The sequence below is a fragment of the Urtica dioica genome, chromosome 2 (genome assembly GCF_054948205.1).
Source record: "Urtica dioica subsp. dioica isolate 48M chromosome 2, U.dioica_male_clone48M_v1_H2, whole genome shotgun sequence".
Taxonomy (NCBI): Eukaryota; Viridiplantae; Streptophyta; class Magnoliopsida; order Rosales; family Urticaceae; genus Urtica; species Urtica dioica.
In genome coordinates this window covers 31609016-31622844 of record NC_142757.1, presented here as the reverse complement: position 1 = coordinate 31622844, position 13829 = coordinate 31609016, and the positions used below count along the sequence as shown (strand labels likewise).

General features: G+C 41.3%; 1 protein-coding gene across 1 annotated transcript; it reads right to left on the bottom strand.

Moving 5' to 3' along the window:
- Window positions 1-4993: 4993 nt before the first annotated feature.
- Window positions 4994-8212, bottom strand: LOC149404355 (stromal 70 kDa heat shock-related protein, chloroplastic). Its single transcript, XM_089603052.1, has 8 exons — window positions 7558-8212; window positions 7157-7409; window positions 6994-7073; window positions 6744-6886; window positions 6551-6649; window positions 6283-6472; window positions 5788-6186; window positions 4994-5706 (listed from the first exon to the last, which is right to left on the bottom strand). The coding sequence occupies exons 1-8, from the start codon at window positions 8080-8082 to the stop codon at window positions 5296-5298; spliced, it is 2100 nt and encodes a 699-aa protein (XP_089459178.1). The 5' UTR covers window positions 8083-8212; the 3' UTR covers window positions 4994-5295.
- Window positions 8213-13829: the final 5617 nt, after the last annotated feature.

Sequence of the window (13829 nt, the reverse complement as noted above, 5' to 3'; positions counted from 1 at the left end):
ATGATTTTAGTTGAAGATTTGAATTGCTTTCGGTGATGATTCTTCTGGTTATGGGTTTGTCTTGGTTTTGGACGAGTGTTGTTTTGGATTGGGTCTTGGCCGTGAGCTTGGTTTGCTTGTGTGTTTTTGGCCGTGAGCTAAGGTTGGCCGTGAGCTTGGTTTGCTTGTTTTTTGCCGTGTTTTACGTTTTGGCCGTGTGGTTCTTTTGGCTGGGAATTCTGAAATGTGTTGTTGTTGTTGTTGTTTAGTGTCTTGTGATAAAAAATCTGAGCCTCGGGAATTTTAAAATTTGAGATTTGATATTTCGTTCGGGCTCGGGTTTCTGTTAGTTAATTCTGAGATTGAAATGTGGTTTTTATAACGAGTTGAGTAATTTAGAAATTGACTCGATGTTCATTTCTGAATTTCACAGCTCAGTCGCAGATCAAGTCAAAGCGAGCGAAAATCGGCGGAAACTGAGCACGTCGAAGCCGAAGAGTAGTGAATTCAGAAAAAGATTTTAAAGCTCGATCTCACTCGTGAGTCGTTTATCGCTTTATAGCGTTAGACTCGAGTTTTAATTTTTGGATTTGAGATTGTATTCATGGATTATTAATTATTTATTTAAGAATGTTCGAGAATTTAAATTCTGGTTAATTAATTCAAAATTCTCGGTTTGTATGATTTTTCATATTATTATGTAATTTATTTAAGACTCGTTAAATTCTCGAACCCCTGAACCGACTCGCAGTGAATCCCGATAACGAACCTTAAGCTCGTCAGCTTCTCCCGAATCATTGACTAATGAGATTTCAACTTCAGGTTTTAGTTTCTCGACGCTTCAGGACGTGTTAACGCTTCAGGACGTGTAGAGTCTCGGGAAGTGTTAACGCTTCAGGATGTGTTAACGAACCTAAAACTGCTATATATTTTGGTTTATATTTTTGTATGGTTTTGTTTTGATATGGCTGTGTCTATAGTTGTGGACTGATTGTAAACAGTAGATATCTACAATCACCACAATTGTAGTCATCAATATCTACAATCACTAAAATTGTAGACATCAATGTCTACAATTTGAACAACTATTGTCATTTATGTTTAGGAATTAAAGACGTAAAAAAGACATAAATTACTGAAATTGTAAGATATAATTAGTCATTCATCCATTATTGAAATACACTCCAAGTTTCAAAAAGACATATAATTAGTTATTAAACTATAATAACTGAAATTAGTTCCAAAAACACATACAACTATAATAATTCATCCATTCCTCTCGGACAAAGGAACTGGATTGTTGCATGTAGTCCGGTTGTGACCAACTTCTCCACATCGCGAACACTTCCTAAGAATAGGCTCTTCCCCTTGAGAATGTATCCGTCTCTTCTTCGGTCTACCGACGGCACATGACCTGTATGTCGGAGGCTTGTCTCTCATTTATACCAAAAAAATATGTTCACTCTCATACGTGAATAAGAAAATTCAAAAATCAGAATAACTTTAGATTGATATGTATAATTGTAATAAAAACTGTCATAAATTGCAGACTTATTAGTCTACAGTTAACAACAATTGTAGATATCGACGTCTAGAGTTGTAGTAACTGTAGACTTATAATATCTACAATGAGACTATTTGTATACATGTATATCTACAATTACATCAATTGTAGATATACATGTCTACAATTCTTGTAATTGTAGACATATAGGTCTACACTTTCAGCAGTTGTAGACTAATAAGTCTACAACAGCTAAAGCTGTAGACCTATATGTCTACAATTACAAGAATTGTAGACATGTATATCTACAATTACAATAACGACGTATGACGGGGACAGTCTACAATTTCAGAGATTGTAGACATGTATATCTACAATTCAAGAACGCGAAAAAAAAAACTCAAATGTCCAAAAACACGAAGAACAACACACAAACAAACCCAGCAACAAACAACACAGAGACGGCGGGTAATGGCACCAACAGACCCAGAACGACACATACCTGAACTAGATCTCCGGCCATGTCTACAACAAAAATTGTAGATATACATGATTTGTAGACATGCATTTCTATATTATCAAAATTATAGACGTATATGTCTACAATTTAAAAAATTGTAGATATATATGTCTATAATTATCGAAATTGTATATATACATGTCTACAATTGCACAAAATTGTAGACATAGGATTGTAAGATAAAATTGTATTTTTCTTGCGTAAAAAAAAAAAAAAAAAAAAAAAAAAAACACTAACAGCCCGCCACAAGAAATAAACTAATGAGTAATTTCAATGTTTCAAACAAGAAATGTCAAGACTTAATTCATATTGCATGCCAAACAAGCTAAGTAAAATACATTAACAAATTCATTAATAAAAAACATACTTAATAAAGACTAATATACAACTATTTGATCATGAAATGAGCTCTAACTGTGGAGAAAACATATTGCTTGACAGAATTGTGAGAGAGATCACTTTTTTCAGCCTCTCTTCACCATTTCCTTTGGAATCGACCGTCCCTTAAGTTTTGAGTGTTGCTTGGTCGCACCTCCCTCCTAAACTACGGGTTCATGTAATAAAACCCATTGAACTAGATCAAATTAATCGAATTCGTTCTATCATTAGCTACCTAATGGGATAGCTCTTAATCATGTTGTAACCCACTTAAATTTGCTCTACAGTTAAAATAAATATTAAGAGAAAGAAATGAAAAATATAAGAGAGAATCAATTCAATCCCATTATCACTGTCATTCTAAAATTCTAAATTTCAATACACATAAAGAAGACAAAGCTTGATAACTATCCCAACAAAGATCATTTGATTAAGAAAGGAAAGAGCTCAGATACCTCAAGTCGCAAGTGGGACGAGTGCCATCGGAATGAGCTATACTCCATTTGAGAAGCCCGTCTCAATTAGGTCCACCATCGTTTGCCATTCTTCTTCTGCTTTGCTGCTTCAATGCCTAACCAAAAAAAAATCAATAAAACTCTAGAAAAAAAAAACCCTCAAAATTAAAATTAAAAATTACGTTTATGGTCTTTCACGTATGTTCTGAATTTTTTGTCAGAACCATCACAATGTATCTAGATTATGAGGACAATATCTTGAGGTGGTTTTGGTGGTGGTGTCTTGTCTTCTTTAGAGCGGCGAGCATCGAGTATGAAATCGCTGAAGCTCTTCGTTCGAGATCGGTCGCCGACAGACTCGAGAAGGATTCTCCGATTGGATTGCTTTCAACGATGGATTAGGTCACGCAGTTAGCGCCATACACGGGGTCGTATCGGAGCACTTGAGTTGAGAGAGAGTTAGAGAGCGATAATTTAGGGTTTGCAGTTGAGATGATTTTTTTGCCTCACCACCGGATCGCGGCCATGAACAGCGTCGTGATTTAGAAACAAAGCCATGTGCAGAATCTCAACAAGGTTCATCCTCATGTGCTCACGCGCTCGAGCTCGTCGGTGGTGAGCGAGGACGACCAACATAAAAAGGTAAGCTTTTTTTGTATGTCAAAATGAACGAGAGAGAAAAACAGAGGAGAGAGAGAGAGAGAGAGAGAGAGAGATGTGAGAGGTGAGAGCTTTTTTGGCTTTATGAGCAAGTTTTGGATTAAAATGAACAAAATTAAAAATTAAAGGGCAAAGAGGGTAACAAAGATTTATCTCTCCTCATATTGGTAGTATAATTGTCCAAAAACATAGACCACAACATTTTGGTCCAAACTTTCCAAATCACTACTAGTTAGGGCCATTTCCCTTTTAACTAGGAAGAACTTTTTGTTTTTTTTAAAGTGTTGATGAAATAGGTCTTTATTGGGTAGGGGCCTTGGGCCATTGCCGCTGTCACCCCACTCATGAGCCGAGCCATGGCAAAGTTATGCGGATGAGCTATTTTATACGATTCATAGACTTGCAAACTGTAAATACAAAAATCAAGGATTAAAACGTTAGTTGTTTATTGTGTCTGGTTCTAAAAATTGGAAATTTAAATAAAGGTCGATTGACATTGCAATATGAAACTTCTGAAGAAAAAAATTTGTCCACGAAAATTACGATGGCCGGCGAAAATTGAGGAGTAAAACAAGAAATAATATTGCATAATTGAATATATTCCAAAATTTAAAAACACATAGTAACTTCCGAAATTGAAATTCAAAACTGTAACTAGCTTGGACTATTGATAATCTCACACATACCTCGACGGTGAGGTCCTGGCTGCAGAAATGCATGCCTCTTTACAGGTGGAAGATTAATCCTCTTTTAGCTTAATACGCCATGAACTAAATCATGTAATTTTGGCCATTAGTGATATGTAAACTTGCACTGCTAATATATTATACTTGCGCTGCTAATATGTTATACCATGTAATCTTAGCCAATAGTTCCACTTTTAAAAAAAATTGAAATTCAAATGCACATAATAAGCGACACATGTAGACGACTTTTCATTTTTTTTTTTTACTATTGAAAAAATAAAGTAATTAAGGATGAGATATATTGAAGATAATATAATAAGTTTTTCCAGGATATATGAGTTCCAAACAAACATAATATAAATAAATTATACGCGATATGCTAACAGACAACTAAAGAGAAATTTTATTATGTGGACCTAAAAGTAACAAAATATCAAATTTGAAAGTAATGAAACTATGACTATTTTGCAAAAATAATAGTTTGAATTGATTACTTCATACCATTTATCCATAAATAAATGAGTTTTCAAACAGAATTTTCATTCAAACAATAATTAAAACTTGCTCATACTCATAAAACTCCTAAATTTTGATAAATTACGATTTTGAAAGTCACCAAAAAACGAGAGGTGCTCCCTGTAAGATATGTGAATCGCTGGAATATGTAAAAAATTTAACTATCATATATAGATCAAGAATTTTTTTGTTTTAAAAATATTTCAATTCCTGTATTCGAAGATATGATATGTACACACCGATATCGCTATTTCTGCAACACAAGACGAGGCAATGAATAAAATTTGTGTGGGGGTTTATATCTAAGCAAAAAACACTTCTTTTTCCTGAAATTTCAATCCTGGTCTCAATATACCACACAATAATCGATCAGACACACTCCAACATTTCGCTGCCTCAGGGGCCTCTCTCTCTACCCACCCATACACAATGTTGCTCAAATCCGCTAGTTTTCTAATTAGCAAAAATATTATTCCTGAAAACCACATCCGATCCCCGCAAAATATAAACCAAAGCATCTTTACTATAAACATTTGACCAAAAACAATGCGCCAAAAAAAAAAAACACAAAAAACCTAATGCTAACAACTAGCCACCTCATTTGCTGTCAGTGAAATCGGCATCAATGACATCTCCCTCGGGTCCTTTTCCTGATGACGGATCCGAAGGCCCAGCATCGCCACCTGGCGCAGGTCCGGCTCCAGGGGCAGCACCACCGGCACCGGGCTGGTTGTATAGGGACTGACCAATCTGCATGACCTCCTGGTTCAGGGCAGCCATGGTGTCCTTGATCGCTTGTGTAGAACCCCCATTAATGGCTTCTTTAAGCTCTCCAAGTTTCACCTCAACCTTCTCTTTGACCTCCCCGGGAATCTTGTCACCAAGCTCCTTCAGCTGCTTCTCAGTCTGGTAGACGACCGACTCAGCCTGGTTCTTCGTGTCTATGGCCTCTCTCTTTTCCTTGTCCTCCTTCGCAAACCTTTCCGCTTCACTAACCATTCTTTGTACCTAGTATATTCAAGGGGTCATCAACAGAAGCTCTTTCCTCACAAATCGGTTACGAATGTTTTATCCAGATTAAGAACATACCTCGTCGCTGGGCAATGTACTTGCGCCGGTGATGGTGATGTCCTGCTGTTTTCCGGTACCCTTGTCAATGGCAGTGACAGAGAGAATGCCATTGGCATCGATGTCGAATTTGACCTCGATCTGAGGGACACCACGTGGAGCTGGCGGGATTCCGTCCAGACGGAAACTTCCAAGAGACTTGTTGTCCCGGACAAACTCTCTCTCACCCTGGAGGACGTTGATCTCAACGCTCGTCTGACTGTCCGCGGCCGTAGAGAACACTTCCGATTTTGAGGTCGGAAGAGTCGTGTTCCTTGGGATGATCTTCGTCATGACACCGCCAAGGGTTTCCAGACCCAGTGACAATGGTGAGACGTCCAAGAGAACAATGTCACTCACATCTCCAGCCAACACACCAGCCTAGAATCAGAACACAAGAAACCCAAAAGACAACGTCAATTATTGCTGGAATGTCCAACATATGACATCATTATATTAGTTGTCTCGAGTCATCACCTGAACCGCAGCACCTAAGGCGACAACTTCATCAGGATTGACTGTGACATTTGGCTCCTTTCCGGTCAACTTCTTGACGAGCTCCTGAACAGCAGGGATACGTGTTGATCCACCGACGAGGATCACTTCATCCAGGTCCTTAAATGCAAGTTTCGCATCCCTCAGGGAATTCTCGACTGGTGTTCTGAGCCTGGTAGATCACGTACATGAGGTTGAGAGCTCTAAACTGAGACTGGTTTAGTATGCAAAATATAGAATCATCAGATACCTGTCTAGAAGGTCTGAGCACAACTCCTCAAACTTGGCCCTTGTAATGGTGGTCTCGATGTGTTTTGGACCATCAGCAGTGGCAGTAATGAAAGGCAAGCTGTGAATACCACAAACACAATGTTAATGTGAATCAAATTCTCTTTGTTCGAGAGAATCGGAGAAACATAAATTCAATGACTTTGTTCACATACCTGATATTGGTCTGAGTCAAAGATGACAGCTCCATTTTAGCTTTTTCAGCCGTCTCCGTAAGGCGCTGAAGAGCTTGTTTGTCCTTCAACAGATCAATCCCTTCATCTCTTTTAAAGCTTCCAGCGAGCCAGTCAACAATCCTCTACATCAAATTAGTTAAAGTAGAGTAACATTACAATTTATTCAAGCCCATCAAATCATATCAAATGAAAGTGATCACAACATCACCAAGCTTAAAACTGTATATACCTTATCGAAGTCGTCACCACCCAAGTGAGTATCTCCAGATGTAGATAGCACTTCAAAGACTCCATCACCAACTTCCAAAACTGCAACGCGAGAAGACAATAAGCAAAAAAAAATTCTTTATTTTGCAACAACATAACTGCATAAAGATGACCTGAGAAATTACCTGACACATCAAAAGTACCACCACCAAGATCGAAAACCAAGATAGTTTCGTTGCTCTTTCTCTCAAACCCATACGCCAAAGAAGCAGCAGTCGGCTCGTTAATAATCCGGAGCACCTCCAATCCAGCAATACGACCAGCGTCTTTAGTAGCCGTTCTTTGAGAGTCATTGAAGTAAGCAGGCACAGTGACGACAGCCTTAGTCACTTTGTCGTTTAAGAACTTCGAGGCATCATCAACAAGCTTTCTCAGGACCTAAATCGGAGTCAGGGGCAACGAAAAAAAATCATTAATACAGAGTAAAAACAAAACAAAAGACCCAAAGCAACCACATTAGACATCAGACATCCGTAGGAAAAAAAAAAGACGAGTTTTAGAGAGATTAAATCAATGCGTGTCTTACCTGGGCGGAGATTTCCTCGGCAGCGAACTGCTTGCCGATGGCAGGGCAGTCAAGCTTGACATTGCCGTTCTCGTCCCTAACGACGCGGTAAGAGACCTGCTTGGACTCCTCGTCGACCTCGGACATCTTCCGTCCGATGAACCTCTTGACGGAGAAGAAGGTGTTCTCGGGGTTGACGACGGCCTGGCGCTTGGCGATCTGGCCGACGAGCCTGTCGCCGCTCTTCGTGTAGGCCACCACCGACGGCGTCGTCCTCTGTCCCTCGGCGTTCGTCACGATAGTCGGCTTCCCTCCCTCCATAGCCCCAACCGCCGAGTTCGTCGTCCCCAAGTCGATCCCCACCACCTTCTCGCTCACCACACGGAGCGGCCGGACTCGCCTGGTTCCGCCGCCGCGTCTGAGCGTCAGGAACGACGCCGAAGGCCGAGCGAAGCTCCCCAGCCTCTGGCTCTGCCCTACGAACACCTTCCTCGACGAGAAGTCCCCGAGGACATTTATCTGAGCCGCAGATGAAGAAGACGCCATATCTCTCTGCTAACCCTAGTGAATATGAAGAAATTTTCAACGAGCTGCGAGGGGTTGCGTTCAGTTGTGTGGTTGAAGAGTGCGAGGAGATAAGTGTGTGAGAGACGGAGAAGGTGTTTAGGGTTTGGTCATAGATAAATAAGTAAATTGTATAGGGCTTTTTTTAGGGAAAAGGAGAGAGTGAGGGTTAGGTGGTGCCACGTGGCTTGATTCTAGAACGATCGCCTCGTCTTTCATTCTCGATTATGTTTCTCAGCCATCTCAACCGTTCATTACGAAGACCTTTGTCCTGATGATCGTGGAAAGTTCGAGGTTGTTCGGGAGTCCTGGGACTCTATTAACATTAGGAGTTAAGACAATACTAACTAGCCAAAGTTTTTAGTTACTTACGTCCAAGGATCGAAATACCGTTACCGTTACCGTTCCGAGCCTTCGAATTTACTGGTAACCGCCCGTACCGTAAAGGAATACCGGGGGAAGCGAGAAAAAAAAAGGAAACCGGTACCGTTGAACTTACCGTTACCGTAGAGGAATACCGTCAAATACCGGTATTTACCGAGGGGAATTCAGAAAATAAATATACAAAAAAATATACAAAGTACGTAGGATAAAACAAGTCACAAAATTTCTTCATAAATCAATAAACAAGTTCATCATAACCTTAATCATCACTAACTAATCACAAAATTATCAAATAATTCGGATTAAATCCAAAAAAATTACAAACATCAACACAAAATTTCTAAAATTAAAAACAAGTCACAAATTTATTCATAAATCAATAAACAAGTTCATCATAACCTTAATCATCACTAACTAATCACAAAATTATCAAATAATTCGGATTAAATCCAAAAAAATTACAAACATCAACACAAAATTTCTAAAATTAAAAACAAGTCACAAAATATCTTCATAAATCAATAAACCACTTCATCATAACCTTAATCATCACTAAATAATCAAAAAATTACCAAATAATTCGGATTAATTACAAAAAATTAGAATCATGAACACAAACCTTAAATCAACACTACATTTAAGTTCACAACTATCAATTTATACTTAATCTTAAAAAATTATCAAGAAATTTCAAGTTTTAAACTCAAAATCATCAAAAAATAAAATTTGGCCGGGAAGTGGACCGGGAAACGGGTTACCGGCGGGATCTGGGAAGATTTGGCCTTCGTCGCGTCGGGAAATGGGCGGGACGGCGGGATCCGGTCGGAAACCGGTCGGAAAGCTGGCAAAAATGGTCTGGGTCGCGACTGTTTTCCCGGAACCACCGGAAAGTTCCGGTTTTGGTGGTTCCGGTGCCGGGGAGCTCCAAAAAGGGGGAACCGGACCGGTTCCCGTCCGGTTCCCCCGGTTTTTAAATCCTTGCTTACGTCCTCAAAAACAAAATTAACACTATGATTAAAAATAATATGCGATTTATATATAAAAAAAATTATTATTACTTTTAAAGAAATTAATTCTAAGAGCAAAATATATATGAAGACGATATATTTTAGTTATTTTACTAATTTTAAATGACTTTAATTATTTTGCAAATTTATCAATTTTAATTGGTTATTTAGCTTAAATACATTTGTGTTTAAGCTAAATAGACAACTAAAATTAATATATTTACAAAATAATCAAAATTTGTCAAAAAAATTAGTGAAATAACTTATATATGCAAGTACGAGATTTTAATAATTTTTTGACTCTATAATCAATTTATTTTATATCATAAATTGCTTATATAAATCGTAAAAAAAAAAAAAAAAAAAAAAAAAAAAAAAAAAAAAAAAAATTCAATCTCAATGTTAAAAAAAATTGATCGCATAAGTTTGATTTTTTGTTGAAAACTTGAAATTTTAGCTCTTATGTTGACATTTGCTTTGGTTTAGATGTGGATGAAAGGCTAGGGGCGGAGCTTGCAGAGCTGCTTCAAATGTCGGTCACCTCGTGTCATCACCAATACTTGGGGCTCCCCACGACGGTGGGTAGAAAGAAAGCCGATATTTTTGCGTTCATCAGGGAAAGGATTTGGGAGAGGCTTACCTCATGGCGAGGACTCTCCTTTTCACATGCTGGCAAAGAAACCCTTATTAAAGCGGTGCTCCAAGCTATCCCCTCTTATGTGGCGAGCTATTTCCGCCTCCCTCAGGGACTGGTTGATGGAATTCATTCTGCTATCGCTAGTTTTTGGTGGGGGGACACGGTTCAAGCCAAGAAAATCCATTGGTGCAAGTAGTCCGAGCTTACGAGACACAAGTCCGACGGGGGACTCGGCTTTCGGGATATTGGTATATTCAACCAAGCTCTGCTTGCTAAGAGTGTGTGGAGCCTCTTCAAACGTCCGGATAGCCTCGTTGGAAAGGTGTATCATCAAAGCTATTTTCCGAACGGGGACCTCCTCAACGCTTCTTGCAACTCGACCGCGTCCTTTATATGGAGAAGCCTCTGTTGGGGGAAAAATATCATTCTTAGAGGATCGAGATGGAGGATTGGAGATGGAGAAACCACGTCGGTCTCGTGCGATTGTTGGATTCCCCGGCCCCCGACCTTCATGCTTCGTGATGCAGGCCCAATTCCGGAGGAGATGCGGGTTTCTGAGCTTAAAGATGTCACCGGAGCTTGGAATATCCCGCTTATTACTGCAATATTTCCCCCTGAAGATGTTAAAGCCATTTTGAGTATTCCGGAAAGCAGAGGTGGTGGACCGGATATGCTTAGGTGGCACTTTACTAAAGATGAGGAATACTCGGTGAAAAGTGGGTATAGAGTCGCCTTGGAGGCGACCATTCTGGAGGGGCCGTCTAGCCCGTCAGGGAATATCACATGGTGGAATAAGCTTTGGAGCCTTAAGGTTCCTCCCAAGGTGAAGAGTTTTGTGTGGCGGGCTTGCAGGGGGTGGATTCCGGTTTGCACGCTGCTTGGCCGTCGCCATATCATCACTGAGACTAGTTATCCGGTGTGTGGGGCTGATAATGAGACCATTTTTCACGCGCTTTGGGGCTGCACGTGGGCCAAGAAGGTGTGGAAGCTTGGCGGGTTCAAGGATATAGTAAGGAAGCTTCGGCCCGGGGACATCATCGGCTCTCTTCTCCTTGCCTCGACGACTCTTAAGGTATGTGATTTTGAGTTTTTCCTTATTATTATGTGGGAACTTTGGAATCACAGGAATAATGCGTGCTCGGGGAGGAATGTGTGGACACCCGGAGCTCTTCTTGAATGGTCCGGGGGATTTATTCGGGAGTACCGGGATGCTTGTTATGGGACCAAGGGCGAGCACAACCAACCAAAGCCAAAAGCTTGGGACCCTCCGCCGAATTCGAAGACGTTTGGTCTTGAATCACGCATGAGATGCGATTTTCTTATAATATCTCTTGCACCTCGAAAATGTCTTTAAGATTACATACGATAATAATACAAACATCTCGTACTATTATAAGTTCATTGTTAGAATTCAAGGGTAGCAATAGGAAAAGGGCATTGAAGCGGGGATCGTTCATGTAAGTCCATTGTTGTATTATTTACTATTATTCATATAGTGAATTTCCTTTCCACTGGGCACACTGCCCCAGAGTTGGTGACGTTGCACCGAACTGGGCTACCATTCCATGTGTCATTTACTTTTACGCATTGTCTTTAGTCTATCCATCTATTGCATCAGAACAGATTGTCGTATCATTCACTCTACATTATGTGTGACATCTTGTCTCTGACTAAATAGAATTTCATTTGGTATCAAAGCGGACGCCCAGATCTTAGGGTGTGGTCCTTAGTTTCAATTTATGATGGATAATACTATGAAAGGCGGATTTTTTAATCGTCCACCAGTTCTTGATAGGATGAAGGAATAGACTAATACTGGGTTCAATGTGCGCATATGAGATGTTGCTAATGAGTTTTTCTCACTCAGAGTTCAGATGAGTGATGAGAAACTTGTTTGAAAGATTCTGAGATCTCTCCCTGAAAAATTTGGAATGAAGATCACTACCATTGAAGAAGTGCATGACCTCTCCCGGATGAAAGTTGATGAGCTAATCTAGAAGAAGAGCAAGTGTTTGGCTCTAACAAACTCTATCATTGATCAGAGGGAGCATGTATATTTTGAAATTGATGATAATGTTAGTGATTCTATTGCTATGCTTGCCAAGAACTTTGGCAGGGTGATGAGAAGGCTTGAAAAAGGTCTGGAAGATATGTCTCACCTTTTGTCAAAGACAACCAGCCTAAAAAATAGTATGAGAAAGTAGAAATTCTCAGCAAAATGGATGTGATTGTGATAGATTCAACTCCAATCATTCCAACAAATCTAAATGAATTCAGTTCCGTGAATGTGAAGGGTTTTGGCATATTAAAAAAGAAGTCCTAACTTTCTGAGGAAGTAAAAAATAGGTTACACTACTACCTTGTCCGATGATGAGTCTGATGAAAGTGAATCAGAACAGATAAGAAATTTAGTTTTTTTTACTGCCCATATCGCTGATAATGCTCCTGATGATTTCATTGTTGTTGCTAATTCCTTTAATCCTGGTGATTTTCATGCTTCTACTTATGATTTTGCTGAACTTTGTGATGGGTTTCTTGTTGATACTTACAAAGTTATATACTATAAGTGGATTGAAGAATCACAGAGTTCTGGAGAACCAAAATTGATGATTGACTCCCTCACAGAGAACAAGACTAGATTGCTGGAGACCATTCTAGATCTGAAGCGTGAAGTGAGTCGTCTACACTAAGGCTTGAGAAGATGACTAAATTTTTTAGAATGCTTAACTTTGGCACATACAATCTTGACAAGATCCTCACCATTTGGAAAGCATGCTAGGAACATGAAAGTCATGTGCTACACTCATGGTGCTTCCAACTCAAAGACCACTTTTGTTCCTCTCACTCAGAAGGGAACTGGAAAGATTCCCCCGAAGATGTCTCATACATATGCCCTTGACATGCTTCAACGAAATTTTTAGCATCAATTAGATCAATGAGGTCTCCTATCAACAGACCTCATTGGATCTGTAACTATTGTTATCGTCATGGTCATATACGTCATTTTTGCTATCGTTTTTATGGGAAGAATTGTTACCGATCGTTTTCGGCAAACCGAAAATTTAAAAACAATTCAAGACCGGCCGGGCATCGCCGGTCGGATCACCCGACGGGCCCCGGCCCACAGGGCCCGCGCGCGCTCTGGCGCACCCGCGCACCCCGGCCCACTGGGCCCGCGCGCCCTAGCGCACCCACACCCTCGGCCCAATGGGACCGCGCGCGCACCTGCGCTCCCAGCCGCCCCGGCCTGCGCCCCCGGCCGTCCCAGCCCGCATGCGCTCCCGCGTCCCCGGCCGCGCCGTCCCGCACGCGCTCCCGCGTCCCCTGCCGCCCCGGCCCTCGCGCGCTCCCGCGCCCCCGGCCCTCTGGCCCATGCGCGCATGTGCTCCAAGGCATCCGGCCCGCGTGCGCACAACGCTGCCTCGGCCGAGTGCCCCTGCTGCCTCGGCCGGGCGCTCCTGCTGCCTCGGCCGAGCGCACATGCTGCCTCGGCCGAGCGCCCATGCTGCCTCGGCCGCGCTCTCCTCCTGCCTCGGCCGGGCGCTCCAGCTGCCTCGGCCGGGTGTCCTTGCTGCCTCGGCCGAGCGCCCATGCCGCCTTGACCGAGCGTCCCCAACATTCCGCGCACCCCGCGCCCATCTAGGCGTTACGCCCCGCGCGCCCCGTGCCCGTCCAGGCGTCACGCTCCGCGCGCCCTGCGC

Coding starts and splice junctions, on each gene's coding strand:
- LOC149404355 (XM_089603052.1), bottom strand. CDS start 8,082: ATGGCGTCTTCTTCATCTGCGGCTCAGATAAATGTCCTCGGGGACTTC. Junction 7,410..7,557: donor CCGAGGAAATCTCCGCCCAG/GTAAGACACGCA, acceptor ACTCCGATTTAG/GTCCTGAGAAAGCTTGTTGA. Junction 6,187..6,282: donor CCTTAGGTGCTGCGGTTCAG/GTGATGACTCGA, acceptor TTCTGATTCTAG/GCTGGTGTGTTGGCTGGAGA.